This window comes from Sus scrofa, chromosome 4, assembly GCF_054392235.1.
Source record: "Sus scrofa isolate SSC_HxYL_T2T_F1_AM1 chromosome 4, Sscrofa_HxYL_maternal_Yorkshire_Landrace_v2.0, whole genome shotgun sequence".
Lineage (NCBI taxonomy): Eukaryota > Metazoa > Chordata > Mammalia > Artiodactyla > Suidae > Sus > Sus scrofa.
Window position 1 is genome coordinate 560003 of NC_139386.1, and position 27414 is coordinate 587416.

General features: G+C 66.9%; 3 protein-coding genes and 1 long non-coding RNA gene across 38 annotated transcripts in view; 1 reads left to right on the forward strand and 3 right to left on the reverse strand.

The window, feature by feature from the left end:
- The first annotated feature begins 98 nt into the window (after nucleotides 1–98).
- On the forward strand, nucleotides 99–20634 carry BOP1 (BOP1 ribosomal biogenesis factor). Of its 2 annotated transcripts, none has more exons than XR_002343657.2 (16): nucleotides 99–221; nucleotides 1214–1369; nucleotides 8040–8120; nucleotides 17782–17936; nucleotides 18007–18124; nucleotides 18203–18304; nucleotides 18388–18600; nucleotides 18683–18844; nucleotides 18919–18999; nucleotides 19070–19139; nucleotides 19220–19352; nucleotides 19432–19612; nucleotides 19686–19974; nucleotides 20074–20136; nucleotides 20234–20341; nucleotides 20422–20634. XR_002343657.2 is itself a non-coding variant. In XM_013988007.3 (16 exons), the coding sequence occupies exons 1-16, from the start codon at nucleotides 132–134 to the stop codon at nucleotides 20573–20575; spliced, it is 2178 nt and encodes a 725-aa protein (XP_013843461.2). In that variant the 5' UTR covers nucleotides 99–131; the 3' UTR covers nucleotides 20576–20634. The 2 variants fall into 2 exon arrangements, 1 of the variants encoding a protein (XP_013843461.2); XM_013988007.3 differs by having other exon boundaries at nucleotides 20052–20136.
- Nucleotides 2618–3491, reverse strand: LOC146403627 (uncharacterized). Its single transcript, XR_014843307.1, has 2 exons — nucleotides 3308–3491; nucleotides 2618–3233 (listed from the first exon to the last, which is right to left on the reverse strand). It is a non-coding gene; the product is annotated as an uncharacterized LOC146403627 (long non-coding RNA).
- SCX (scleraxis bHLH transcription factor) lies at nucleotides 14384–16642 on the reverse strand. Of its 2 annotated transcripts, XR_002343667.2 has the most exons (3): nucleotides 15602–16642; nucleotides 14838–14941; nucleotides 14384–14711 (listed from the first exon to the last, which is right to left on the reverse strand). XR_002343667.2 is itself a non-coding variant. In XM_021090541.2 (2 exons), the coding sequence occupies exons 1-2, from the start codon at nucleotides 16169–16171 to the stop codon at nucleotides 14673–14675; spliced, it is 609 nt and encodes a 202-aa protein (XP_020946200.2). In that variant the 5' UTR covers nucleotides 16172–16207; the 3' UTR covers nucleotides 14384–14672. The 2 variants fall into 2 exon arrangements, 1 of the variants encoding a protein (XP_020946200.2); XM_021090541.2 differs by lacking the exon at nucleotides 14838–14941 and having other exon boundaries at nucleotides 15602–16207.
- A 93-nt stretch (nucleotides 20635–20727) lies between the features above and the next one.
- The window catches only part of MROH1 (maestro heat like repeat family member 1), a 70621-nt gene continuing 63934 nt past the window's right edge, over nucleotides 20728–27414 (reverse strand). For 20 of the 33 annotated variants that reach the window (XR_014843178.1, XR_014843172.1, XR_014843168.1 and 17 more), the window contains 11 exons: nucleotides 26938–27103; nucleotides 26174–26370; nucleotides 23489–23626; nucleotides 23043–23157; nucleotides 22666–22812; nucleotides 22350–22538; nucleotides 22026–22181; nucleotides 21817–21951; nucleotides 21648–21750; nucleotides 21498–21563; nucleotides 20728–20992 (listed from right to left, as the gene is read on the reverse strand). Coding sequence is in view for 20 of the 33 variants with exons in the window: in XM_085021340.1 (XP_084877466.1) it covers nucleotides 20907–20992; nucleotides 21498–21563; nucleotides 21648–21750; nucleotides 21817–21951; nucleotides 22026–22181; nucleotides 22350–22538; nucleotides 22666–22812; nucleotides 23043–23157; nucleotides 23489–23626; nucleotides 26174–26370; nucleotides 26938–27103 (1498 nt within the window). In the remaining 13 variants the exon portion in view is untranslated. Of the gene's footprint in view, nucleotides 20993–21497; nucleotides 21564–21647; nucleotides 21751–21816; nucleotides 21952–22025; nucleotides 22539–22665; nucleotides 22813–23042; nucleotides 23158–23488; nucleotides 23627–26173; nucleotides 26509–26622; nucleotides 27104–27414 lie in introns of all 33 variants that reach the window. The other 13 variants (XM_085021338.1, XM_085021334.1, XM_085021331.1 and 10 more) reach the window with 2 other exon arrangements.

The following is a 27414-nucleotide window of genomic DNA, read 5'->3' on the forward strand; positions in this document are numbered from 1 at the left end:
CGTCCCACGGCGCGCGCACGCACACCGGCCCCCGTCCCGCCCGGCGCCCTCTGACCCCGCGGGCCCGCCCCCAGGCCCACGCGGTCGCGTCGCTGCCGGAAGTGGCGGCGCAGGGCAGACCGGCGGGCGGCATGGCGGGAGCTCAGGGCGCGCGGCGCGTGGCGGCGGCCGGGACGCGGCCCGGGAAGCGGATGCTGGAGCCGGGGCGGGAGCCGGAGGAGGTGACGCGGGAGCGGGAGCGGGAGCGGGGGGGGGCGGCGGGGCTGGGCCGCGGCACCGGCCGGGGAGCGATCCCGCCCAGCGCCCGGCGGGCCTGGGAATGCGAGGAGGGAGGGGTCTCCTGTCCTCCGCCCCGGCGGCCTTGCGGGGGCGTCCTGGGCAGGGAGCTGGCTGGCGGTTGTGTGGGTCGGAAGAAGGTCTGGGCCGGAGAGAATAAGGAAGGAGAGCCGGCGTCCTGCGCAGCGGTCTTCCTGGGCCTTTGAATTGTCATCTGGGCGCAGAAGATTTGAGCCTGCAGTAGCTGCTTGTATAGCCAAATGTTCCTGACACGTTAGACGTTGTAGAAGAGGAAACGAGGATGAGAAAGCAGCGCCTGCTGCACTGGACGGCCCGTTTTAGCTGGACTCATGCTCTTCCTGTCCAGCGGAACCCCAGCCGCGCTGTGGGGGTGTCATCAAATCTCATCAAATCTCGGTGGTAGAAAGCCATAGCAGGCTTGTGCAGTCGAGCCTCGCAGCTGGGACTCCACGTTGCTGGTTTATCAGGCTGCCCCTTCACTTGTGACAAGTGCTCGTGGTGCTCCCTGGCCGGCAGGCAGCTCTGGGCACCATGCTCACCCACTTGTAGTGCTTTTGCCTCTGTATTCATCAGCGGCTGTTTGTGTTTGTGCCCAAAACATTTGTGCCATTTTTACTTGCCGTTGTAATTGTGTAGCTAGTTAGGCACGATAGAGTGTGTGCTGAGTGCTGTTTGGTAGCTGCTCCGTGCAGGCTGTCCAGTTTGGCGAGAGACTCAGGAACTATTGAAAAACAATGAAATCTAGAATTTTGCCTTCCAATGAATGCTTGCTAAGAGTCTGCAGGTTCTTGTTCCACCGTGCACCCTGTCTGGTGGAGTTAGGGCCGGGGTGGTGTCTGGTGGGCAGAAGTCTGCTCAGAAGCAGCTCTGGTCCTGCGCCACACAGAGCTGGTCACCGACAGTGTGCTCCTTGCAGCCCTCTCTCCCCGGCGCCCCGGCTCCCAGCCTGTCTGACAGCGAGGAGAGTGTGTTCTCAGGCCTGGAAGATTCTGGCAGTGACAGCAGTGAGGAGGAGGACGGGGCCAGCGGCGAGGAGCAGCACAGCAGGATGGAGAAGGCCACGGGGCAGCAGGTGGGTGAGCGAGCAGTGTTCTGGTGTGCTCGTCCTCGCTCTCCGGGCGGGTGGCCGGGAGAGTGCCTGCCAGCTCGCGGGCTCTGCTTTCTCTTTCCTCTGGTGCCGGGGGGGGGGGGGGGGTTCTGAGCCCTAGGGCACCAGTTTTCAACCGCAGTAGGAACCCGGAAAATCTCCATGGCTGTGAGCCACCCACCGTGATTCTGATGTCACCCTTCCCGGGCTGAGTCTTTGCTAGACTTAGCTGGAGGCTGGGTTTCCTAGGGGGCAAAGCCTGAGGTGGAGATCTGCGTGCTGGGGGCCGCCTGGGGCAGCTGGGGGCGCTCTGGTCCCCACCCCCCAACCCCGAGGCTTTGTAATCTGTCGCTGTGACGATGGGGAAGGCTCATCCCACTCTTGTTTTAAGTGAGAAACGCGAGAGAAAAGCTTGATTTAACTCAAGTGTGATGTCTGTCGTTTGGGACACCCAGGAAAAAGTTTATACCTCCTTATGCTCCCCACAGCCCTGGTGTTCTAGAATTTAGGACTGGGATGGAAACCCAAAAACATGCTTGTTTGCTCTGGTTCTTAGGAAGAAAAGATTTAAAGTCAGATTTAGGTCCTCTCCCCATTCAGGCTTTAACTGTCACGCTGGTGCACGGAAGATGACCCAAGCCTTGCCCGTGGTCCGTGGGATTCTGGGCAGCCATCGTCCCCCTTCTTTTTAACTTTTTAAAATGGCAAAATGGTTCCTGTTTGACAAAAAATGAAATCCGACACGAGTGCTGTTTAGTAAAGGATGGAAGTTCCTGTTTGCGTCTTTGCTCCAGGTGGGGACCGCCGTTCTTATATTATCTTGCTGGATCTTTTTCCTCTTTTAAAATGAAAGGTCCTTAAGGGTCCAAGAGCTTAAATGCTTAAACTTTTTTTTCAAAGAGGACTTTCACTCTTTCTTATAAGCGAAATTTTAGGAGTTCCCGTAGTGGCTCAGCAGTAATGAACCTGACTAGTGTCCGTGAGGGTGTGGGTTTGATATCTGGCCCCACTTAGTGGGTTCAGGATCTGGCGTTACCTTGAGCTGTGGTGTAGGTCGCAGACGTGGCTTGGGTCTGCTGTTGCCGTGTCTGTGGTGTAGGCTGGCACCTGCAGCTCCGATTCGACCCCTCGCCTGGGATCGTCCATGTGCCGCGGGTTCAGTCTTAAAAATAAAAAGAGCAACAGGACGAAAAAAAACAAAACAAAAAAACACTCCAGAATTTTAGAAATAACTGAGTTAAATTGTTTTTTAATGAAAAGAGCTTTTAGGTTGAAGTCTCTGAAGGAGGTAATGTCACGTGTCTCAGGAGGCTGTCCTGGGGAAGGGGCTCTCCTGCAGACAGCCGCCTCCTGTCCCCATGGGCCGTCGGGTGCGCGCTGGCCCCCACAAGCAGCAGTGCCGCCCCCACAAGCAGCAGTGCCGCCCCCACAAGTAGCAGTGCCGCCAGCTGGGACCTGTACCCCACCGCTTGGCTTCCCTGCAGAAGCTTCCTCCCTCGCTAGGGGCTTCTCCCTTCACCTGCCACAGCCAAGGCGTTGTCACACGTCACGCCTGGAGGCTTCGTCCCAGGGTGTTCCTGCCCCAGGGGGCGGGCGTCCTCAGCTCCAGACCCCCTTCCATCGCGCAGCTGGTGGCGTGAGCATCTCCCATTAGCTCTCAGGGTCCGAGCCAGCGGTGATGCTCCAGCTCCTGCTTGCCTCCCTGCCAAGTGTCCCCCGGGGCCCTGTGGTGCCAGCCATGGCCATGGCCACGGGTGTGGTTGTGCCGATAACCCGTAGACTTAGGTGCGCTGCTTTGCAATCAAAAAACGATGTTTGCCTGGGGGCCCACTGGAGAACGCGATGACTTCTGTGACAAGAGAAAACAGCCCTGCTGCTTTGCCCCCAGTTCCGCTGCGCCCCCGCCCCGTGCCTGGTTCTCACCTGGGCTGCCAGCAGCTGCCCAGCTGTGAAGGTTTCTGTCTACTTCCTTCTGGGGGCTCCCGGCTGTCGCTTCACCCACACTGGTCACATCCCTCTACGTTGTGTTGGGAGGACGTGTTCCCGGTGACTTGTCTCAAGGCTCCTCCCGCCGCCCACCTGGGGCGGGTGTGCTCACCAAGGGTCCCTGCAGAGGAGGAGCCTCCTGGTGGGTTCTGTGCTCTCTGCTCGGAGGCTGAGAGGAGCCCCACCCCACAGTTCTGTGGGGCTGAGGGGAGTTGGCCACCCCCCCAACGCTTGCACGTAATGTCTTAAGCCCAGCCCGGCGGGGGAGCCCTTTGCCCGCTGACGGCCCCTGACAGCAACACAGGTTGGAGAGGAGCCTGCGTTGGGGCTTCTCTGTGAGCTGGGCCACTCCTGGCCCCGCGCCTTCCTGGCCCCGCCGTCTGGCAGTGGCTCGGCTGCCCAGGGTCTTGCAGCTCAGGAGGGTCCTGCTTCCCTGCACCGCCCCCAGGGCACCTGGCAGTGCCTCCCAGGCTTTCCCGGCCCCACAGATACGAGGGCCCAAGTCACTGGGCCTCCTTTGGAGTCCCCGTGTCCTGAGTGGATTTGGGTGTTTAAAGCCTTTTTTTTCTTTCTGTGCTTGTTTAGATCCTTTTTTTTTTTTTTTTTTTTTTTTTCTTTTTAGGGCCACGCCCAAGGCATATGGAGGTTCCCAGGTTAGGGGTCAAGTAGGAGTTACAGCTGCCAGCCTACACCACAGCCAGAGCAATGCGGGATCTGAGCCGAGTATGTGACCTACACCACAGCTCACGGCAACGCCAGATCCTTAACCCACTGAGTGCGTCCAGGGATCGAACCTGGAACCTCATGGTTCCTAGTCAGATTCGTTTCCACTGCACCACAAAATGGGAACTCCTAGATCCATTTTTTTTTCCTACTTGTGTTTAGTCTGTTTTTTTTTTTTTCTGTTTACGTGCATTTTTTCCTATTTTGCTTTTTTGTTTGTGTGGAAGTTTCCATTCTTCTTAGTTCAGTCTGTTTGCCCCATTCAAGGATGTAACAGAAGACCCGGTAACGACGCCTGACCTGCGCGTAACATCCGCCCCAGCTGGCGTCAGGGTCCTGCCCGCACTGTCTGCACCGAGCTTCCTGCAAACCTTTGGGCCGGAGGACCCATCAGGCCTCCACCAGGCTCTGGGGAATGGTGGGTGGACTGCGTCTTGGGTCTAGGCCGCAGTGTCACTGTGTCCTTTGGAGTCTGGGTGTCGATGCTGTCTGGTGCAGCCTAGGGCCTGGGGGGGCGTGGGGAGGGGCGCCCCCAGTGATTCTCATGGGCTGGGTTGTGGCGGCCACCCCAGGCAGGATGTGCCTGGATCTGTACCTGGAGCCGAGCCTGTGGCCCAGTGCCTGGAGAGGGGCCCTGGGCAGCTGTCCCACCTCCTCCTCCAGCACTTGGAGGCGTCATACAGCCGCCTCATGGCCCTCATTTCTGGGGATGAGAGTTCGGGCAGGGTGTGGTGGTGTCACTTCTGGGGTGACCGATCAATGAGTTTGAGGGGTCCTGCGGCCTCCCCCAGCTGGCTTCCTCTACAGGGAGCACGTCGGCTTCTCCTGCAGCCCTGCTGGGTTCTGGGACACTCTGCCCTGGGAGAATCATCACTCAGGTCATGTCTGGGGTTCAGGGGAGGGTCACAGATGAGAACGGCTGGGGCTTCCTAACCCCTATGTGCAGCTGGGGTGACCCGAGTAGCTGGCTATCCCTGGGCCTGTCTGCCTGTGCCCTCGCTCAGGGCTTCGGGCAGCATCCTGGGTGGAGCTGCAGGTCCTTTATGACCTAGACCCGGGGTTCTGTCTGTCACTTTGGGCTGCTCCACTGGGGCTGGCAAACCCGTCACAAGCCCCCCAGATGTGCAGAGAGTCTTTGCCGTTCATTGGAAGGAAAGTCAAAGATTTGTAGCCATGGCTTAAAACAGCACAGCCAGAGTTCCCATTGTGGCTCAGTGGGTTAAACATTCGACTCGTAGCCACGAGGTGCAGGTTCTATTCCTGGTTTCACCCGGCGGCTTGTGGGCCTTCACAAGCTGCAGTGTAGCTCGCAGGCGCGGCTTGGATCCAGTGCTGTGGCTGGGGCGTAGGCCGGCAGCTGCGGCTTTGATTCCATCTCTAGGGTGGCAATCTCCACATGCCGCAGGTGTGGCCCTAAAAGACAAAAATGCAAGCAGACGCACAGTCACAGGTGCCCCACCGCCCACCAACCCGTGCACAGTAGGCGTCCTTCCCACCCTTCAGAACCGCCTGCCTTTGCCGTGCCCGCTGTATTTCTCAGCCCCAGGCTCTCATCTCAGTCAGGCCCAAGCACAGGTGAGGGTCTCGGGCTCCCCCCCACACGGCGCGGGGCAGCCGTGGCCCCGCAGGTGGTGCGGAGCAGTCACTGGTCTGTGATGTTCCTGAAATTGGCTGCAGCAGCCATTTCCTTGTGTGGGGCTGGCTTCTGCTCTTGCTGGGTGGCCTTCCTTTCGCTCAGATCTGTGGCCTGTTCTCTCTATGGCCCTTTGAGGCCACACTGGTGTATTTTCTTTAAAAACCCGGCGGGTCTCCTAGGCCTCAGTTCCCTTTTCTGTTAGATAAGCTGCCTGCACCAAGTGCTTTTGATGCCAGCCTGTCTCTGTTGGGCTCCCTGCAGAGTCTTAGTGGTGTTATTGTCCGGTCTGGACACCCCCTGTGACCTGTGGGGTGTGGTGGCCGTCTCCCTTCTGTGGGCGGGCCTGAGCGGACCCCGCAGTGAAGGCAGTGCGGGCGCAAGGTTCTGCCCGGCTGACCGCAGGGGCCATCACCGGCCTACTCACGGGAGGTGGGCCTGAAGTTGTCGCGTGCCTGCTTGGGAGTGGCAGTGACGGGGCGGGGCCTGCTGCCATCTGGTAGGTGTCATTGCTGAGGTGCCACCTGGGGCTGTTGGAATGCTCTGGAATCTCGAGGGTGGGCAGAGAGGCAAGTGCAGGTTCCTGACTCTGTGGACCAGGTCCGGACGCCCCCCGTGCGCCTCCCCTGAGGCCCTTGCTCCAGGTGCGCCCCGTCTCTCCCTCTCCACCCGGAGGCTGCCCTTCTGTGTCTGGGAGCTGACCCCGGTTCTGACTGCCCTCCTCTGCTGATGGCAGTTGGTGCCTTCACACCCCTGCCTGGCTGCTCACCCCTCCCCAGAGGGACACTTTCCTCTGGTCCCGCCCATGTCCCCTGACTGTCCACGTGGCTGCCTTTGGGAGCCTGTGCCAGGCAGGCTTGAGCCCTTCTTGGGGTAGGTGCTGGCGGCCTGTGCTCTGGGCGGACCCCCGCCTTGTGTCTGTGCCCAGGGGCGTTGGCCAGGGCTGGCGGCTCAGAGGAAGCGGAGCAGTGGCGGGAAGAGTTTGCTTCCCTAAACACCGCGGGCCGGCCGGGCGGGGCCTGCTGGGTCAGCCTGTCCCAGAGCTGGTGGCGGGGCTGGGCCGCGCCCCGCTGCACTGCTGCCCCCTGGCGGCTGCCATCGGCCCTGCAGTCACCTCTGCGGGAGCCCTGGTGCCCCATGGGGTTGGGTGTGCAGCTCTTTTATCCAGGAACTCACAGCCCCCCTGCCTGGTGTCCCTGTCCTCGCCGAGGCCCTGCTGTGTCTGGCAGGGGGCAGTGTGGAGCGCCCGGAGCGCTGGGGGATGAAGGGCCCATGACTGCGGCGGCGGGGGGGGGCGGGCAGGAGCGCTGTGGGGAGCACTGGCCCAGCTGGCGGGCGGTGGCAGTGGAGCACTGAGGCCAGCGCTGTGGACCCTGCTGCGAGCCCAGCCGCTGCGGCCTGGCGTTGTGGGGGGGTTGTTGCCCCGGCTGAGGATGGGAGGAGAGCTGTGGGCTGCCCTCTGCGCCCCCAGGCAGTGCTGACCCACTTTCTGTGACCTGCAGCACCGAGAGCCAGAGGTGGGGACGCACGGAGACTGGATCCCGCCTGGTTCCTGGCCTGGAAAAACCCACTCGGGGAAGACAGGTCGGAGGCTGAGCTGCCTCGCGGGGCTCAGGCGCCCTGCTCCTGATGCTCTGCTCCAGGGCTGAGATGGGCCTGTTTTCTCCATCGCCCCAGTTCCGGCACAGCCGCCCCCACCCCGAGAGAGGAGAATCTGTTTTCCAGGTTGGGGTGTGAGTGCCCAGTGGCACCCACTCTCTGGCGCAGTAGGCGGCGTCGGCCTGGGGCTGTGGCCTCCCAGCGTCCTGAGGGCCCCTGGCCAGCCAGGCTGGACGTGGCCTCCTCGGGGCGAGGGTCTTGCCATAGGGCTGGGCCAGCTGTGGACTGGACCAGGTGGGGGTGTCCCCCGGCCCTCACCTGCCACAGCCTCGCGGCCACCCCTGCCTTGCTGCCGACCCTGGGCTGGCTCTGGGCCCAGCGGAGCCTTTGGGCCGGGAGCCCTGCAGCCGGTTTCTTCGTTAAGGGTGCGGGGGTGGCCGAATGCTCCTTTTCCAGGTGTCAGTCCCCCTGGGGGCCTCCCCCGAGCTTGGACGTGGTTCTGGGTCCAGCCTTTGACAGTAGACCCCTGGTGGGACCCCCCCGAGAGGCCCACTTAGATGTGGGGTGTCCCCAGTCTTGTCCGGGGCAGGGTCAGGTTGGAGATAGAGATCGGGGTGTGGGGACCTCGGCCTCAGGGTTGGCGGGAGGGGCGGGGCGCCCCGGATCAGAGGGCATCGGTGTCTGGATGTAACGCGTCTCCCCTTCTCTGCTCAGGCCGGGACCCCTTCCCCGAGGACGCAGGTGGCAAGCGTGCCTGGCGAGGACGAGTACGCGGAAGACAGTTCCGACGAAGAGGTAGGCCTGGGGCGGGGGGCCTCGCTGTCGGGGGCGGGGTGGGGCTACTGCATGTCCTGAGTGGGCGTCCTGGCCAGGGGCCCACGACCTCAGGAGTGTGTCATTGTGGACAGGGGAGGCTGTGGGCCGTGCAGCCAGCCATGTCCACGTCCTGGTCTTGGGCTGTGCGCCCTGGACCGTGTGGGGTGGCCGGCAGGTGGTGGTGGGGGCTGTATTTGTGCTCTGGGTGGGTACACAGGCCTGGGGAGCTCCCTACTGCCAGCCGGCCGGCCTGTGCTGGTCGGTGGGTGTGGGGTGGGAAGGGGATGCCTGCACTGGCCACTGAGAGCAGCGGGTGGGTGGCCCCTGGCATCTTGCTCTTTGCCTCCCTGGCCTCCTGGAGGTGCAGCTGATGTGGCCCTGGGCGAAGCTGGGGGCCCTTTCCTGAGGCAGAAAGCATGATGCAGGGTCCAGGGCGCTCAGGGCGCTGCCTGGGCCCTGGGGGACGCTCTGAGCTGGAGATGGCCGTGCAGCTCGCCCAGCCCCCTCCCACATGTGTCCTTGCCACCAGGCAGGACTGTGGGTCTGTGCCGACTGCCCCGGGGGGGAGCCCCCGGCTGTGTGCCTCCTTGGGCACGGGGGGCCCTCGGCTGCTCTGCCGGCCGCCCGTCAGGGGCTGTCCCGGCCTGGGGAGACACGCGCCCCCTCCCCTGCGCGGCTTCCACCCCCATCCTCCGCTCTCTTGGCAGCGGCTTCAGGAGTCTTGGCCGCCCGCCCGATCCGGTCTCTGTGCGTTCAGAGAACAGAGACAAAACAAAATAAATTGGTTTCCTGGCCGGAGCAGCGGCGCACTCGGTGAAGGGGGGCCCGCGCAGCGCGGCTCCCTGCCTGTCTCCCCCTCCCAGGGGCTCTGGCTGTCGGCAGCCACATCCTGTCGGCTACTTTTTTATATTTGGTATTTTGAGAAATCGATGATGATTGTAAATGGAGTGCAGAGGCCGGGGGAGGGGCCTCGGCCTGCCCGCGGGGAGGCGCTCCTCCTGGCCTGGCCTGGCCCCGCGCCGCGGCGGGGGCTGCGGGGGCTGCTTCCTCCCGCGATGACTATCCCATATGTCGGCCTGAGTGACAGGAGGGAAGGCCGTGCCCGCCCGGCCGCGCTTCTGCCAGCACAGCCGGCCTGAGGCTCGAGGGGGCGGCAGAGCTCAGTTTTCAGGGGCCAGGCCGGCCTGACAGCTGCTCTGCTCCCTGGGACGTGCGCGTGTCTCGGCGATCCGATCTGCGCGGGGCAGGGTGGGCTTCCGGAAGCTGCGGGGCTGGGCTGGCGGCAGGCCCATCGGAGCCCCGGGGCCGCCCCCAGCCCGTGGCTGTGACGTGTTCGGTTGGCACCTGGGAGGGACCGCGGTCCTTGAACGCTGGTCACGCCGGGCAGCCCCTTCTCCACACCCTTGGAGCATGGGCACGGGTGTCCTGCCAGGCGTGCCCTTGGGGGCGGACCTGAGGTGTGCCAGTGCCGCTGGGCTCCCCTTCCGCAGGCCCTGTCCTGTCAGCCCCTTGGGCCTGGATTTGAGGCCAGGGCTGGGGGACTCTGAGGCCGGGGGATGCCGACTGCTGGCCCCTGCTGGGTCTGGTTCTGGGGCTGACTGGTCGGTGACGTCCCCCTTCACCGGAGCATGGGCTGTGGCTGCCCTCCTCTGTCCCTTCCCCCCAATTCATGTCCCAGGCGGTGCCCCCGCCCCACGTGTCCACCTCAGCCCTCTCCCACAGACGTGATCTCATCTGGGGACCTGGGGAGGAGGGCGGCGGGGGAGGGCAGCGCTCGGCAGCGGCCCCTCCTCTTTGTCTCTGGCTGCGGGGAGAAACTGAGGCCTTGGCCGGCGGGGGGAGCGGCGGCTCAGCCTGGGGGTCGGGGCGGCTGACCCCAGGGGCCCCACGCTGGACGCCAGAAGCCGGAGGGGCCAGGGCGGGGGCGGGCTCGGCCCAACTCGGGATCCGCTGGGAAGGCCGCCGTCGGCGTCCAGAGCCGCGATCCCCTCTGCTCTCTCGCCAAGCGCCGTTAATGGCTTCTCCCAGCTACCGAACCGGCAGCTGCCTCCAGCGCTGGCGGCCTCCCTCCCCCGGCGCCGCCCCGCCCGCCCGCCTGCGCGCCCGCCCCGCCGCCCGCGCCCAGCGCCTGCGCCGCTGCTGGCGGAGGAGGCTCAGGTTTCCAGCTGTTGTGGGGAGCGTGCGTCCCGGCGGCCAGACGCCCGCCTCCCTGGCGGCCTTCCACCCCGAGGCCGGCCCCCGGCAGCCCCTCGCGTGGGTCCCTGCCCACCGGTCGCCCCGGCTGCCTCGCCTGGGAGGGCCCCGGGTGCCGTGTGGCCTGTGGCCTCGCAGGTGGCCAAAGGGCACGGTGGGCGGGGCAGCTGTGACCTCCGGGTGCCTTTGGCAGGCCTGCCCGCTGCGCTTGCAATGTGGGGGACGTGCCCTCCTGCCACCAGTGCCCCTGCCCAGGAGACAGGGGTGCCCCCTGGGGGGACGGGGTGGGGCGGGCGAGGAGGGAGCCCAGGTGGGAGGGAGGGTGCTGGGACAGGGGCCGCCTGAGAGAGGAGGGGGCCGCAGCTGAGAGGGGGGTGGCCAGCGGAGGGCGCCTCCTGCGGGGAATGGGGGGGGGGTGGGGGGGCGGCTGCTGCAGAGCAGGAACGGGGCCGCGGGGGCCTGGCCGCGTGAGGCAGTCTTGGGGCTCAGAGTGTGTCCTCCAGAAAGAGATGTGGGAGGGCTGGGGTTTGGGCGGGTGTGGAGCCCCGGAATGTCTGGCCCTCAGCAGGGGGTCGAGCCCAAGCCCACCTTCCTCACCCCACGTGGTTTCTGGGAGCCCTGGCCTGCAGGAAGCCGAGGTTCAGGGTTCCACGTGGGGACGGCCACCGGCCCTTGGTCAGCCCCGGGAGGGTGTAGGTGGGTGGGCGTCTTGGGTGTCTGAGGACCTGGGAGCAGGGGCTGCCGTGGCGCCCCCTCCCCCTCTCTGTGGGCGCCTGGGGGTTGGCCTTGCTCCCTCCCCGCGACAGCCACGGAGGTGGTGTTGGTAGGGGACCAAGGAGGGGCTTGGAGGGGCCCTGGGCCCACACGTGTCTGATGGCTCAGGTAGACCAGGCTGGGGCGCTTTGATGAGGCCGGACAGAGCCGGTGGGGGGTCTGGGCCCGCCTCTCAGGCGACTTGCTACCTGAACAGGCAAGGGGGTGATTGGGAAGGGGGCTCCCCCCCCCCCGCCCCGTCGGATCTCCAGCTGGAGGAGGCCGCCAGGCCCTGACCTTCTCCCGTTTGTCTGTCACCTGGACTCATCCGGTGGGAACCTTCCGTGGGTTTAGCTGCAGCAGGTGGGCCTGAGGCTCACAGCCTGGCCTCGTCCTGTCCTGTCCCGGGCACGGTGACAGAGACTGAAGGCTGGGGAGGAGCAGGAGAGACAGGCGCAGGAAGGCCGAGGGCGCGCGAGACAGGCGGGAGCGTCGAGCAGGGGGAGCGGGGAACACTGCCTGCATTGTAATCGGAGAGGGGCAAGGGAAAGGGAGAGACGAGCGAGGGGGCTGACCCCGCGCTCCCGGGGGACAGGTGGGAGAGGCGGAACGAGGAGAGAGTGAAGGATTCCAGAGGTGGGCCGGCTTCCTCTCTCTCAGACAGACACGGGAGGGAGGTGGGCAGCCGGCCAGCACCGTACCTGCAGTTCCAATCTGCGGTCCTGACAGCTGCAGCCACTTTGGGGAGGGGGAGGGGAGGGGGCTCATCGAGGGCGGAAAAATCCCAGCCGACACATCAGCCAGTTGCCGCCTGTGTCCGGTGCAGTCTGGGGCAGGGGGCTGGGGGGGGTGGACCCCCGCAGGCCTCACCCAAAGGCTTGTCCCGGGGGCAGAGCAGCCCCCCGGGAGCGCACGGGCTCAGGGCTGTCGGTGCCCCCGGCCTGGGCTCCATGCTGCCTGACCTGGAGGGGTCGGCGGGCGCGCGCCCTGCAGGGTCACATGTGCTTCCTGGCAGCCCGCAGGTGCTGAGCAGGGTGGGGGCCGGCTGGCCTGCGGGCGCGGGCGGCCGGTGATGAATCATGTGGTGCCGCCAGCAGCTCGTTCCCCAGGCTGGGGACAGGGAGCTGACAGCCGCGCCGATCGGAGTGTTTCCAGCCCGGCTTGGCCCGCAGAGGCGCTCCTGGCCCAGGGTGCGGGCTGGCCCCCCCCTTTTCCAGCTGCCTCTGTGGGGTTCGCACACTGGGAGCCCCAGGCCTTTGTCGCTTGGCCCTGGCCTTGGCTGTGGCGGAGGGTGAGGCACGCATTCTGGGCAGGAAGTGGGGGGTGGGCAGGGAGCACCTGCCACCCCCAGGCCGGCACCGGCCGTGAGTAGCCCTGTGGTGGACTCGCGTGGGGCCGCAGGGGCTCAGGGCCGGCCCGCCACCCCCAGTCTGGTTTGAATTTCTGGAGCAGTGGAGGGTGACGGAGTGTGCTCCGCCCCCGCCCCCGCCCCCGCTGGCTGGCTGGCGGGCCAGGCCCTCGGCCTCTGCTGCTACCGGTGCAGCTCAGGGAGCGACCGGGCCCACTGCCCAGGCCCGAGGCCGTCCAAGCTGCAGCCGCTGCTGGAGTCACAGGCCCAGCAGCCGAGGGCTTGGCCCACGCGCACTGAGCCCGGACCTGCCGGTCCCTGGGGACCAGCCCTGTGGCCTGTTCTCCCACCAGCTCCCCAGCCGCCGGGGTCCTGACCTTGCACCCCTCCCCCCACACTGTCTGTCCTGCTCCTGGGGAGCCCCCTCCCCCAACTCTCTGCTCCATCCAGCCTGGCCTTTACGCCCTTCGTGCTTTGTCCCCCACTGTCTGCCCGACCCCAGCTTGGTGACTCTCTCTGTGACTGTGAGGTGGGTGCCCACCTGGCACCTGTGGTCTTTGGGGTGGTGGGCAGGCCCGCACTCCCCCAGCCCAGGTATGCTGTGAGGCCCAGTGGGGCATGCGGGTTCAGAGCCCTGAGGGGACATGGGCCCCTCCCACCCTGGGTCGTTTTCCTGCAGTGTCCTCAGGGCCCAGGCGGGGAGGGGTGCCTTTCTCTGTCCTCAGCTGGACCCCTACGTTCCTGCCTGGGTGTTGGTTCTGCCGGCCGGCAGGCAGGGTGGGGGGCTTCTGCAGTGACCGAGCGTGCCCCCTCCTCCCTCCTGGCCAGCTGGAGGCTCCTGGAGGATTAAGGAGAGGAAATTTGGGGTTGGGTTTCTCTCTGAGTGGGACCTGCCGTTGTGACTTTTTATCCTGTTGTATTTCTACCAGATCGGACACAGCCCCCTCCAGCCCTTAATGGCTCTGGCTTTGAGAATTTCCTCCAAAATTACACCACCGCTTCCTGCGCCTCTGATCCCCAGAGCCCGTCCGTTCAGGGGAGGGGGCAGCTCTGGCTCTGCCCTGTTGGGGTGCCCACGTGGGCCTCGGCACCTGGCCTCTCCCGGGGGCCCTTCACGGAGGGGTGGGAGGGCCGGGGGGCCAGCACCTGCACTGGCCATTCCCTCCCTGCTGGCTGGCCTGGGCGGGGGGGGCGGGGAACACGGCCGGAAGTCCACGGAGCCGCCCCCACCCTCCTTCTCTGCTATGCCCAGGGAGCTGGCGCCATTAAGCTGTAATTGTCACCTGCAAGATTTTAATGGTCAGCCAGCTGTGTGCGGCTCCGGGAGAGGCCTGAACTGCCCTCCACGTGGGCAGGTGGGGCTGTGGGGGAGTTGGGTGGGTGCAGTGCTGGGCGGCCAGGAGTCCTTCCGGTGTGAGCAGTGCTGCAGAGGCTCCCTCTTCCAGCTTGTAGGGGTAGGCACCCAGAGGTCCACACAGGCAGCTGCCACCTGGTCCAGGCCCTCAGGCCTCTGCAGGCCTGGGAACTGCCTCTGCCAGATGGTGCCCCTCATGTACCCTCCCCCACACACCCACTTCTAGGGGCTCTGCCAGCAAAGTCTCGGCTGCTGAGGCCACGAAGGCCAGCAGTTCGCCTGCTCCAAGTGCTGCCCTCCTCACCTCTCAGGGCACCTGGCAGGCCCTCGTAGCGGGGGGAGGAGCAGGGGGCAAGGCTGCTCCCCAGCCTTGGGGCTGGCTGTGTCCTGCTCTGTCCCTCGCCATGTGGCAGTGGGCTCTCTCCTTTCCTGGCCTCCTCTGCCCCCGCCCCCAGCAGAAGGTGCGGGGGGGGGGGGGGGGGAGAGGGCGGATGCGTAAAGAGAACAGCCTTGCGGGCGCAGGCCGGGAGCGTGGGCGCAGGCTGTGGCTCAGGGTGCGTTCCTGACGGCTCGCAAGGACGGTGTGCGTCTGTGTTTGGAAGATACTGTTTTGTTTTTTAATTATACAAAATTTCCAGACTTTATATTATCATATCAAAGGCACAAGATGCCAGCACAGAGTGACCAGAAGAAACTCGGGTAGGAAGCCAGCACGGAAAGTTCCAGTGGCCCTGGGCAAGTGCTGGGGCCAGCTCCGCGTCCTGCTGCCTGTCTGTCCATTGGCCCCGCTCACGGCCGGGGGGCAGGGCAGGGCTGGGCTGGGGGCGCCCTCGGGGAGTCAGGCCCACGGGGGCTCTGCGTGGCCGGCCGGCCGCATCGGCCTCTAACTCCGAATCGCAGTCTTCCTGTCGCGGTCCTTGCTCTGCGGGGGGAGGGCAGTGTCAGGGAGGGCCTGGGCAGGGACCCATCAGCAGCCTGCACCCCTGGGCTTCCCCACTGGGTGCTGAATGGGGTGGCGGGTGCTGAAAGTACCCCCTTCCGCGCTCACCCCATCTTCCCCGTGCAGTTTGGGGAGGAGAACACTGCTGCACAGCCGAAATTGTAAAATTAAATTTCCCAGATGTTCAGGCCCCAGGAGCTCGCGCGTGCTGTCTGGAGAGGAAATGGGGATTGGGGAAAGCCGCGCCGTATTTTCTCCCTGCTCACCCTGCTTTTCCGGTGCCACCAAGCACAGCAGGGGCTGTAAATCACAGCCGGCCAGCACCTCCCGACTCCCACAGCGTGGCCCTCTCTCCCAGCCCCCGTCTCCTGCCAGCCTCTGCCAGCAGATCCCGCACTGGTGTCTGGGTGGGCAGCCCCAGGGGCAGGGGCCAGGAGGGCGGGCAGGTGCCCTGATAAGCCAGACGCCAGTGGCAGGGGCTGTGGCGGAGCAGATGGACCCCAGAGGAGTCCCCTTCCTAGGGGGCAGGGTGGGTGGCCAGAGTTGCTCGCCACCCCGCTCTGGTCTGGCGCCCTCCTAGCCTCCTCCAGGTTGGGGTCTGCTCTGCCTTGGTCTCCTCCCCCCGGGCCTTGGGTGGCCCTCTCGGGTCTCCAGGGAAGCTCCTGTCCTAGAGACTCGTGGGGACGAAGACCAAGGAAAGGCCAGCCCTGCCTTCCTGGCTGTGCCCTCCCCGTGCGCCTCCTTCCCAGGGCCCGGGGCTTCCCTTGGGTTACAGGTGCTGCTGGGGGCTCTGCCCGCCTCTGGCCCCGCCCTCCCTGCCCTCCGGCGGGGTTGCCGGCTGGGGTGGGGCTGGGCCCCGCGGCAGCACTCACCAACTTTCTCTGGTTGCTGAGGCAGAAGGTGCAGATCTGTTTGGGCTGGGCGTTCTCGCCGTCGCGGGCGGGGGGCGGCGGGGGCGGGGGCGGGGGGCTGCCCGCGCGCGCCGCGTGGAAGAAGGCGGGCCCCGAGTGGCACGGCTGCCCGTCGCCGCAGGCCTCGCCCACCAGCAGCACGTTGCCCAGGTGCGAGATGTAGCTGGAGGCCAGGCGCAGGGTCTCGATCTTGGACAGCTTGCGGTCGGCCGGCTCGGTGGGGATGAGCGTGCGCAGCGCCGTGAAGGCCGTGTTCACACTGTTGGTGCGGTCCCGCTCGCGCGCGTTCGCCGTGTGTCGCTGCCGGGGCTCGCGGCCCGGCCGCCCCCCGGCCCCCGGGCCGCCGCTGCCGCCGCCCCCCGCCCGCCGGCCCCCGGCCCGCCTCCGGCCGCCCTGGAGGCTGCAGCGCGCCGCGTGCACGCGGCAGGGCTTCTCGTCGGAGCCCGAGCTCTCGCTGCCACGGTCCTCGTCCTCCGACAGCGGGCTCACCTCGGGGTACAGGTAGCGGCCGGGCGGCGCCGAGCGCAGCATGGCTAAGGACGTGGGCCGGCGGCCGCCGTCAGCTCCGCTGAGCGCAGCGCATGCCGCCGCCGCCGGCCGCCGGGCCAGGGAGGCGCGGGTCTCGGGCTCCGGCTCCGGCGGTGGCTCCCGCAGTGGCGGCTGCGGCGGCGCAGCGCGCACGTGTGCGTCCCGGGCTGGAGCGGGGCCGCGGGCCGGGCCTTTATAGCGGCGGCGGCCCCTCCCCCGCGCCGGCCCGCCCTCTCCCCGCCTCCCAGCCCCCGGAGGCGGCTTGGAGCAGGGGCCCTCCATCCCTCTGCCTTCGCGCGCCGCTGCGAAGGGGCCTGGATGGAGCATCTTGCTGTCTCCGGGGGACGTGGGCAAGGGGGAGCCCCCTGCTAGGTGCTGCCGGGGCGGTGGGGCCTCCTCTCTCCCCTCTTAGCTGGGGCCAGGAGGATCAAGCAGGACCCATGACCCAGGCCTTCCTTGGCATGACCAAGCTCACCCAGCTGCCCTGGCCACAGTGCCCGGCCACACCCTGTCTGCCTCTGCCTCCCTCCCATGTACACTTGGGCCTTCTGTGCCCGGAGAAGGGGGCACCGAGGAGCATCGAGGGGCCAGAGGGCAAGCCCGGCCCCTTTGCTGCCCCCCGCCGCCCCCCAATAGCTTTGGCCTGGGGTCCCTGGCAGCACAGCCTTTCTCTGCTGCACCTGACCCCTGCTGGCATCAAACACCAGGTCTGGCACAGGCTGTGGCTCCTGCCTGTGCTTCTGCTCGGGAGACCTCCACCCGCATCCTCCTCCCCTGCCAAGTGCTCCGGTGGGCTCCTCTCTGGGCCACGGACCCCTAACCCCATCTGCCCAGTTCAGGGGTGGCTCTGCAGACTTGGGGGGCACAGGAGAAGGAAGGGCTTTCCTAGCAGGGCTCGGGGGCGCACCTGGAGGACGGGGGAGCCGGGAGGACTAACGCTGGCAGGTGGGGCTGGGCAGGTGCCGAGGGGCCGAGCCCGGAGGGTCCCGTCCTGCTTCAAGGGGGGCGCCCAGCTGTGCCGTCTCATCTGGGCCCCTCCCCCTGTGGCTACTGTTGCAGGAAGCGGCTGCCTGGGCAGCAGTCTCCGTGCTGGGTGGAGGGAGGGTGGTGGCTGGCAGGGGCCTCGACCAGGAATGTGTATCCAGGAATGTGGCTGCACTGCCCACTGGGGGTGGGATGGGGACAGGCCGGGGGCTGCGGGAGTCCCTGAATGCTTGCAGGTCACAAGGTGGGGGATTCTGCCTCCCTGAGGGGTGAGTGGCGGGGGTCTTCCCCGAGTCCCGGCCCGCGGCTGCCCGCTTTTGCCTAAGGCCCCACCAGGGGAGGGAGCCCACGGGCGATGAGGTCACCTTGCCTGTGGCTGCCCAGAGCCCCGGCCAAGGAATCCGGGGGGAGGCTCTGGGGTTGGCACCACTTCAGTGGAAAATGTGAAGGTGCAGCTCCGGCGCCTCCGAGGGTCGGGGGATGGGGGACAGTGCCGGCCGCTGTGCCACGTCACACCCCAGGGAGAAGGCGCGAGTCCTGCCTCTTCCTCTTCTGTATCTTCTGGGGGCTTGGAGGGAAGGGTGGGCACAGTGGACATCCAGTGCCAACATGCTGGCCTCCTGGCCCAGGACATCCGGAACACAGTGGGCAATGTGCCCTTGGCGTGGTACGAGGACTTCCCCCATGTGGGCTACGACCTGGATGGCAGACGCATCTACAAGCCCCTCCGCACCCAGGATGAGCTGGACCAGTTTCTGGACAAAATGGACAACCCTGACTACTGGTGAGTGGGGGCCGGGCGGGGGGCGGGGGGCGGGCGGGGCAGGGAGCGCGCTCTGACGGGCAGTCCCCAGGCGCACGGTGCAGGACCGGACGACCGGGCACGACGTGAGGCTGACAGATGAGCAGGTGGCCCTGGTGCAGCGGCTGCAGAGGGGCCAGTTTGGGGACGTGAGCTTTGACCCATACGAGGTAGGTGGCGGTGGCTGGCCCGCGGGTCTGGGGGCCCCCTGAGGGGCCCAGCCCACACACCCCTGCTTGTCCTTCCAGCCGTCTGTGGACTTCTTCAGTGGGGACCTCATGATCCATCCGGTGACCAACCGGCCCGCTGACAAGCGCAGCTTTATCCCGTCCCTGGTGGAGAAGGAGAAGGTGGGTGGGGCCCGTCCCCCAGGTGAGCCCGCCACCCCCCAGGTGAGCCCCCCCCGCCCGCTCTGACCCCACCGTCTGTGCAGGTCTCCCGCATGGTGCACGCCATCAAGATGGGCTGGATCCAGCCGCGCCGGCCTCGGGACCCCACCCCCAGCTTCTACGACCTGTGGGCGCAGGAGGACCCCAATGCTGTGCTGGGCCGTCACAAGATGCACGTGCCTGCTCCCAAGCTCGCCCTGCCTGGCCACGCCGAGTCCTACAACCCGCCTCCCGAGTACCTGCCCAGCGAGGAGGAGGTGGGCCTGGCGCGGGGGGGGGGGGGTCTGGGCTCTGCCCCAGCGTGGGCGCGGCTCCCAGCTCGCCCCCTTGCCTCCACAGCGCCTGGCCTGGGACCAGCAGGAGCCGGAGGAGAGGAAGCTCAGCTTCCTGCCGCGCCAGTTCTCCAGCCTGCGGGCTGTGCCCGCCTATGGCCGCTTCATCCAGGAGCGCTTTGAGCGCTGCCTCGACCTCTACTTGTGCCCACGGCAGCGCAAGATGAGGGTACGCTGGTGACGATGCATGGGGGGGAGGGGCGGGGGGACACACAGGTGACCCCGTGCTCTACCCCCGCCCAGGTGAACGTAGACCCCGAAGACCTCATCCCCAAGCTGCCTCGGCCACGGGACCTGCAGCCTTTTCCCACGTGCCAGGCCCTGGTAAGCGGACAGGGTGGCCGGGGAGTCTGTGTCCCCAGGGGTGCATCCCCTAACTGCCCCTTCTCTGCAGGTCTACAGAGGCCACAGTGACCTTGTCCGCTGCCTTAGTGTCTCCCCGGGTGGCCAGTGGCTGGCATCAGGTGGGCTCAGGGTCGGGGCAGCGCCACGCGGGGGGTGGTACTGAAGAGCCAGCTCCTGAGGGACCGTCTGCCCTGCCCAGGTTCAGATGACGGCTCGGTGCGGCTCTGGGAGGCGGCCACCGCCCGCTGCGTGAGGACCGTGCCTGTGGGTGGTGTCGTGCGGAGTGTGGCCTGGAACCCCCAGCCTGCCATCTGCCTTGTGGCCGTGGCCGTGTGAGTACAAGGCCCGGGGTGCCTGGGGCACTGGGGGGCAGTCCTGGGCCTGAGTGGCCTCCTCTGGCTCTGGCTGCAGGGAGGACACGGTGCTGCTGCTCAACCCCACCGTGGGGGACCGGCTGGCGGTGAGCAGCACGGACCAGCTGCTGAGCGCCTACACCCCGCCTGCCGAGCCTGCTGCGCAGCCCGCGCAGTGGCTGGAAGCCTCAGAGGAGGAGCGTCGGGGGGGCCTGCGGCTGCGTGTCTGCCACGGCAAGGTGTGGGGGCTGCGCGGGAGTGGGGGGAACAGGGAGGGGTGGAGGGCGAGGCTTAGCTACTCTGTTCCTGCAGCCAGTGACGCAGGTGACCTGGCATGGGCGTGGGGACTACCTGGCCGTGGTGCTGGCCACCACGGGCCACACCCAGGTGCTGATCCACCAGTTGAGCCGGCGTCGCAGCCAGAGTCCCTTCCGCCGCAGCCACGGTCAGGTGCAGCGCGTGGCCTTCCACCCCGTGCGGCCCTTCCTGCTCGTGGCCTCCCAGCGCAGCGTCCGCCTTTACCACCTGCTGCGCCAGGAGCTCACCAAGAAGCTGCTGCCCAACTGCAAGTGGGTGTCCAGCCTGGCAGTGCACCCTGCAGGTGAGGGGGCATCCTGGGGGGGGTGGGCGCCAGGTGGGGGGGCGCCCCCAGGTCCCCACCACTGTGTCTGCCCCCAGGTGACAACGTTATCTGTGGCAGCTATGATAGCAAGCTGGTGTGGTTTGACCTGGATCTCTCTACCAAGCCATACCGAGTGCTGAGGTGAGGTGCCGGCGAGAGCACGGCCTGTGACGCTGCGCCCCTGCCTCCTCCACCCGCCCCCCCGCCCCCGGCGCCGCCTCAATCTGGTTCCCCCCAGGCACCACAAGAAGGCCCTGCGGGCTGTGGCCTTCCACCCCCGGTACCCGCTCTTTGCATCTGGCTCCGACGACGGCAGTGTCATCGTCTGCCACGGAATGGTGTACAAGTGAGTACCCGCCCCGCCCGCCCGCCCGCCCTGCCCCGGGGGCTCTGCAGCGCCCGTCCTGAGCCTGTCCTCCCCCACAGCGACTTGCTGCAGAACCCGCTGCTGGTGCCCGTGAAGGTGCTGAAGGGGCACGCTCTGACCCGAGACCTGGGGGTGCTGGACGTGGCCTTCCACCCCACCCAGCCCTGGGTCTTCTCCGCCGGCGCCGACGGCACGGTCCGCCTCTTCTCCTAGGCGGCCCGCTTCCGGGGCCGCGCCTGTGCTCCGGACCCTCAATAGAGGCCTTTTCCCTGCTGGTGTGACCTTCTTGAGTTGGGGTTCCTTGTGGGGGGGTGGGGGGGCACCGACCTGCCTAGAAGGAGAGGCCACACCGTTGCACCACCTGCTGAGGAGCAAATGGCTTTATTTGGGGTGGGTGGGGGCAACAGCAAACTGCGCACCCTGGTGGCCCTCGCCCCCCCACCTCGCTGTGGGCCGGGGACTCTCCGCTCTGCTCTGCTCGTTAGGGTCCCGTCTTGGAGGCCCAGGCCACAACTGCTTGTCAGGGCAGCCCTGCCGGGGAGCCTCAGGCGAACTTCACCAGGCGGCCCAGGGTCTCGGCAGCCTTTGCGCGCACTGCGGGGGCCGGGTCCTTGAGCAGGAGCTGGAGCGCTGGGGGACAGGGAGCCGCTGCTGGGGGTGCCTCCAGGGCCCTTTGAGAACCGACGCTGAGCCTACAGCCCCGCCTACACCCCAGCAACAGCTGCGGCTCAGGCTGGTCTCCCCCCGCCCCCCTTCCTGGCGCACCGGGCCTGGGGGCCAGGACCCCGAGGCTCACACCCCACCCCGTGCGTGGGGCCGCCCGCCCACCGCCCTCCTAAGACAGGCCTCTGCCGGGAGGGCTCAGGAGCCAACGGAAAGATAGTTTTTCCTTTTTTAGTGTTTTTTAAGCTCTTTTGGAACAGTTCAGAAGTTTCCGTGAATTACTAGAGACGATGAGGTCACCAGTGACAGGGAAAAAATCCTTGAAATCCAGGAAAATCACTTAGTCCCCCCTGGTGCCCACAGGGTCAGCACAGCCCAACGTGCGTGTGTTGCGGGGGGGCGCGCGGAGATGGGGGGGGCTCTGGGCTCCTGACCCTGTGGGCGGGGGACACACACGGGACTTGGGGCTTGCCTGCAAGGAGCTGCTCCAGGTCCACCTGTGGCCTGTGCTCAGCTTCCACGTGCAGCACCAGGAACCCTGCAGGGAGGGGGCGCAGCCAAGGTCAGGGTCCCTGGGAGGGGTGGGGGTGGGGGGGCAGGGGGCGCCCAGGGCAGCGCTCACCTGTGAGCATGGGGGCCGCAGCTCGGACGTCCTCCCAGCTGCTCTTGAAGTAGAACAGGCTGGTGCTCACCAGGCGGCCCAGCAGGTCCGGGAAGTGGTGCATCTGCAGAGAGACGTCAGCCAGGCCCCGGCCCCGCCCCCCGCCCCCGCCCCCGGCCCCGCCCCTCACCAGGTGCTTGCAGGTGGTGTTGAGAAACTCCCCGAAGTGCAGGCTCCGGCCCTCCTGTAGGTGCTTCTGGAAGACGGCGGCCAGCTCCTCACACTCCAGATTGGGGCCGCACATGCGCAGGGCGAACCTGCAGGCCTGCAGAGCCCTGGCTGAGTCTGGGGTCCCCCCTGTGCCCGGCTGGGCCTGCCCATCTCGCGTGGGCTACTCACCGCGGTCACGGGGGCCTGGGGGTCCCGCAGGTGTAAGAGCAGGGGTGCCAGCCCGCCCACAACCTGCTCCAGGAAGACGTCCTCACAGTCCCCGCGGCAGGCCTTGTTGAGGTGCCCGAAGAGGCCGATGGATGCCGCACGGAACTCCATCTTTTCCTGGGGTGCGGGGGCGGCAGGCATCAGCCCCTGGGGCCCTTCCCAGCCCTGCCCGTTGGTCGACAGCAGGCACCATGCCCCGGGGGGGGGAGGGGGTGTGGTGGGCATGTGGCTCAGGACCCCGCGGGCAGGGTTGCAGGGCCTCGGGTTGCCCCCACCCCCACCTACGCTGTCAAAGAAGGGCCGGATGCGAATGGCCACGTGCAGAAGCACGGAGCGTAGGTCCCAGGCCTCCACTAGGTCCAGCAGCCGCGCGAGGCCCACCATGGCCTCCAGGGCCACGAGGCTGTGGGCGGCATCCCCGTCGTCCAGCCCTCCGATCATGGCCGTCAGGAGCTGGGGGCCGTGGGCCCGCACCTGGGGAGGCCACACAGCCGTGTCCCAGTCCCTCCACGCCCGTCTGCCTGGGCTTCCTCGCTGACGGAGCCTCCCCCCCCTCCCCCCGCCCACGGGCGGGGCCAGCAGGGCGGGCAGGACAGCTCACCTTGTCGGGGGAGCCGGTGGCCACGTTGGCCAGACCCCGGAGCACCAGCCGCCGCACGCTCGCGCAGCTGTCCTTCTGCCGCGCTGCCAGGTTGTCCAGCAGCGACTCCAAGAGCATCAGGTCCCTCACCACGTTGCTGCTGAGCAGCTGGGGGCAGAGGGGCCCTGAGCACCCTCCCGCTGGCCTGGGGCTCAACCTGTCCCTCCCCACCCCTGAGCCACGGGCAGCCACAGTCCAAGGTCACGGGGAGCCAGATGGCCAGGGCGGTGCTCTCCAGGCTTCTCGAGAGCGCACCTGGGAGGGAGGGGTTGCTGAGGGAGCTGGGCAGTGGCTTCCTTGCCAGGCCCTGGTCCGGGTGCAGAGCACGCGGTTCCTACCTCGGCCAGGAAAGCTGTGGAGGTGACCCTCTGGATGTCGTACACGCTGCTCTGCGTGCTGAACAGCGCCTTCGTCACCAAGGGCAGCCGGGGGCCGGCGAACTTTGCCATGGCGCTGGGGAGGAGGCCACGCTGAGCAGGAGCCGGTCTGGTCCCTCGCGCTTCCCCAAGCCCGCCTGGCACTGTCAAGAGTTCTCTCTCCCGCCCAGCTGCCAGGCCCTGCACACGCCCCTCCCGGCCCACTTGACCTGGCCTCTGAGGGGCTCCCCCCAACCCCAGGCGATAGAACCCAAAGGACACCCCTGCCTTCATGGCCTGCACGCAAGGCCAGGGCAGCCGCTCCTCGTGCTGGGTCCACCAGAGCCCTAGATGCTGTCTGAACGGAACCAGGCCTGTTGGAACTCAGCCAGCGCTGGAGCTGCTGCACGTGCACAGGGCCTGCTCACCTGGCCAGCCGGGCGACACCTTCTTCGTGCCCTGCCGAGGTCCTGAGCAGCTCCCAGCCCCCCTCCAGCTCCATGCGCTGCACCACATCCTCGTTGCCGCCTCGGAGAAGCACGGCTTGCAGCGCATCCACCGCAGAGCTGTGGAGATGGGGTGGGGGTGTGTCTGGTGGGGCTCCCGGGCCAGAGGCCCCTGTGTGCGCTCAGCTTTGCACCCCCGTGTGTGTTTTACGGGCGGTCCTATGGGGCGCAGCTGCTGGGTCCCCCCCGCCTCAGCCCCAGAGTGGACCCTCTGGTCACAGGCACACTGCTCCTGTTCCCTGTGCGCCTGAGGGCAGTGTCCCCAAGGCCCTCTGGGGAGGGCAAAGCCTTCAGATGCTTTCAGGGTACCAACCAAGTGCTTGCTTCAGCTGCCTTGAAGACCTTCATTTAATTAAAAAAGAGAAAAGTGGAGCCAATCCTTCATAAAATAAACTCTGGGGCCCCAGTGTCGTGGGTAGGTGCCCTTCTGGATGCACAGGGCCCCTTGCCTCTTGGCTCTCCTCCCTGGCACCATGGGGGCCCCCAGAGCAGACGCTGCAGGCACCCCAGCACCGCACACCCAGAGCCTCCCACCCCAGGACGCACACCGCCTGATCCTGATGACAGCCACACCCACCCCGAGGCCCGCGGGCCCTGCTCCACTCAGATACTCAGCCAGGCTCCCACACAAGTGATGGAGAGACCTCTGCTCCAAGGCTAGGCTGTGGCCAAGACCTGGGGCTGCGGGCCAGGAAGCGCCTGACTCCGTCGGCACAGGCTGTGCCCGGCTGTTTGTTTCCTCTGCAAGAGAGGCCTGGTCTCATTGCTGACCCTGCCCCCCACTCACGCTGGGGTGAGACCCCACAGACAGGACTGGGAGACGAGGAGCCTGCGGTCCCCACCCCGCAAAAAGGCTGCCTCACATGTGAGGCCAGCGTCGGCCTGCAGGTGCGCGTGTGCACCCATGAGACCCTCCCGGGGCTCCTGGCCCAAGAGCTGCACTGGACCTGCCCTCCTGGGACCACGACTAGGCATGAGGGCAGGCCTTGCTGGGCAGGGCCACCCATCCAGGGAGGGGCAGAGTGGGCGTGGGAAGCCAGCAAGCTCTGGGGACCCTGTGACTGGTCCTGTGAGATTTTCACGCAGGGAGCAAAGGCCCTGAACTTGGCAGAAGGCAGCAGAGGGGACCCAGGGGTCTTGGCGGACGTTGGTGGACACCCCCAGCCCAGCAGTGTGGACACAACCTTCCGCTCAGACCCTAGCCCAACCCCAAGGTCACCCCACAGGGGCCGTCGGCAGGGTGATCTGCTGTTTGCCTACAGCTGGAGCACACCCAGGGAGCCCTTGCTGCCTGCGCCCAGGTGGGACCCCTCCCCAGAGAAAACCCTAGAAGGTGGCTCTGTCTCAGGAGCCCTTCAATTCGAGGGGAGGCCCAGACACGGTGGCCCTGATGTGGGGCAGTCGCACTGACCAGGCACAGAACCATACTGGCCACCTGGCAGATGCCCACGGTGCATCACCAAGGAGTCCCTCATGGTGGGGGCAGGGCCCCACCCGCTGCACCAGGCTGGGCTGCGTGTGCTCAGGGGATCCGTGGCGGCCGCCACAGACTGTGAGTGGCCGGAGGCAGGTCTGACTCAGGAAGGCGCAGCACTTCGGATGAGGGCGCGCCCCCCGCCTGCTCACCCACCACCCAGAACTTGCGCGGATGAGGCCTTTGCGAGGATCTGACTTGCTGGCTGACGGGCTGCATCAGACCAGGGACCTGTGTCCAGCTCTGCACACGTGCCTGCTCGGGGTGGTGGCCCAGGAGCCCCTGTTTGGGGCAGGGGGCCTGTGGCCCCTGCAGAGCACAGGCCGGGGAGCTGAACCCAGCGTGCCAGGCCCGGGGCTGGTTGGGCCGCTGTCCGCGGGTCCATTCACATTTTCCACTTGGTCTGCGCCGCGTCAGGCCGGCCCTGGCACGCAGCCCCTGCTGAAGTTTGCGAGTTGGTTCTGCGGTGGAGCAGCCCTGCAGGGGCGGGGCGCACGAGCGCTGCCTCTCGGGTGTCCCCAGCCAAAGGGCGCATCCAACTCCAGACACCACAGAAGGCTGAAGCGGCGGCCAGGCTCACTGGCGCTCAGGCTCCCGTGGCCCCAGGGCATCAGCTTCCTCTGCTTGCCCTGTGGCCTCTGGCAGCTGTTTGGAGCCCCAAAGAGCCACCACGGCGGTCCAGGAATGGCTCCAAAGGCAGGACATGCAGGCTGCCCTCAGCAAACAACTCGAGCCCCTGGGCACAGGGCCCCAAAACCCAGCAAGAGCTGCACAAGGCCGGCATGGGGGGGGCAGGGCCTTGGTACTCAGCAGGTGGTGCAGCTGGGCACCCTCAGGGCAGGGCCGGGGCCAACCAGGTGAGAGGCCCCTGCGGGGGAGGCGGTGAGGCCGGTGCGGTTTCTGTCTGAAGGGGGCGCCCTGATCCAGTGCAGCCATGGGGCCGGACGTGCCTCTTGCTCTGAGGACCCATCTGCTACCCCCGCAGACATCTTGAGGGAAGGCGTCAGCCCTCAGCCCAGCCCCCGCCACCTGCCAGCCCTTTCTCCTCCCCCGACTGCAGCCTGGAGCAAGCAGGCCGGCGCCCGTGCACGCCAAGGGCGCGGGGCGGGTGGGCTGAGGGCGGCCCCGCTTACCTGCAGGGCTCAAGGCTCCTGAAGCCCAGGCTCGAGCCGCTACTCCTCCTCTCCTTGGCCTGCAGGTTCCGGGGCAACTGGACGCCCACAGTGCAGCTGACACGCAGCAGGAGCGCCGCAAACAGCTGGGGGTAGAGCTCCAGCACTGCAGGCCCGGAGGCCGGGACAGACGTGACCTCGTACAGGGCACAGGTGGCCTGGGGGCAGGAACTGCCTCAGCCTCACCCCTCTCTCTGGGGCTATGAGCAACAAGGCTGGCTCTGCACCCCAGCACCCAAACACGCCTGGAGCCCCCTTCCTGAACAAGCGCCACGTGTCCTCAGAAGCCTTGGTCCCTGGGAGGCAGGGCGTGGGTGGGACAAGAGCCTCGCCCTGCCCAGCGAGGTGCTCAGGGGCAGGCGGCAGGGGCAGGTCTGGGGCAGGGTGGCCGCCCTGGGGCAGGGCCTCACCAGCTGCTCGAGGCTCCACAGAGGGAGGCGGAGGGAGTGCCCACAGCTGCTCTGTGTGGAAGCCTGCCCAGCTGGGCTTGTGTTTTCCCGGGGATGAAACAGAGGGGCTCCCTTGGGGACCAGCACCTGCAGGGCCTTTACGAGCCGGGCTCCGAGCTCACTTGACTCTGGTGCCCTAGCTGGCGGCCAGGTGCCTGCAGGGCAGCATCCAGCACCGCCCGCCACTCCCCGCCCCGCTCTCCCACCAGCGGCCCCGCAGCCCCCCGGACAAGAAGGGAGAAGGGGCGCTGCGCGGCGGCCCCAGTCCGCACTCACCGCGAGGGGCAGCAGTGTGGCCACACGGTCGGGCGTGGTGCTCAGCAGGAAGGCTCGGCCCTCCTTGAACGGGACGTCCCTGCTCAGCTTCTCCAGGAGCAGACCCAGGACCTGCGCGGTGAGGCCGGGCTCCACGGCCAGCGCGCGCCACAGGGTGCCGGTGTGGCTAGCGCAGGACAAGAGGCGGTCACCTGGAGGCCGCTGCCGACCGCGGCTCCACACCCCGAGTCACGCCCGCCCGTCTCGGCTCCAGCCAGGCAGCCAGTGACGTCCTGCTCTCAGATCTGAGCTTGCCCCGTCCTCCGACCCGGGGCTGTAAGCCGGCAGCCCCACAGGGTGCAGGGCTGGCGAAAAAGAGCAGGAGACCTCGGGTACGGGGGCGGGGGTGTGTCCCCTGAGAGCTGCCAGAGGCAAATACCAGGCTTCCCTGGAGGAGCCAGTGTCACCCCAGGCCTGGGGCACCTACAAGGGACTGGC

Coding starts and splice junctions, on each gene's coding strand:
- BOP1 (XM_013988007.3), top strand. CDS start 132: ATGGCGGGAGCTCAGGGCGCGCGGCGCGTGGCGGCGGCCGGGACGCGG. Junction 1,370..8,039: donor AGAAGGCCACGGGGCAGCAG/GTGGGTGAGCGA, acceptor TTCTCTGCTCAG/GCCGGGACCCCTTCCCCGAG. Junction 18,845..18,918: donor CACGGCAGCGCAAGATGAGG/GTACGCTGGTGA, acceptor ACCCCCGCCCAG/GTGAACGTAGACCCCGAAGA.
- SCX (XM_021090541.2), bottom strand. CDS start 16,171: ATGCTGCGCTCGGCGCCGCCCGGCCGCTACCTGTACCCCGAGGTGAGC. Junction 14,712..15,601: donor TCAGCAACCAGAGAAAGTTG/GTGAGTGCTGCC, acceptor CTCCCCCCGCAG/AGCAAGGACCGCGACAGGAA.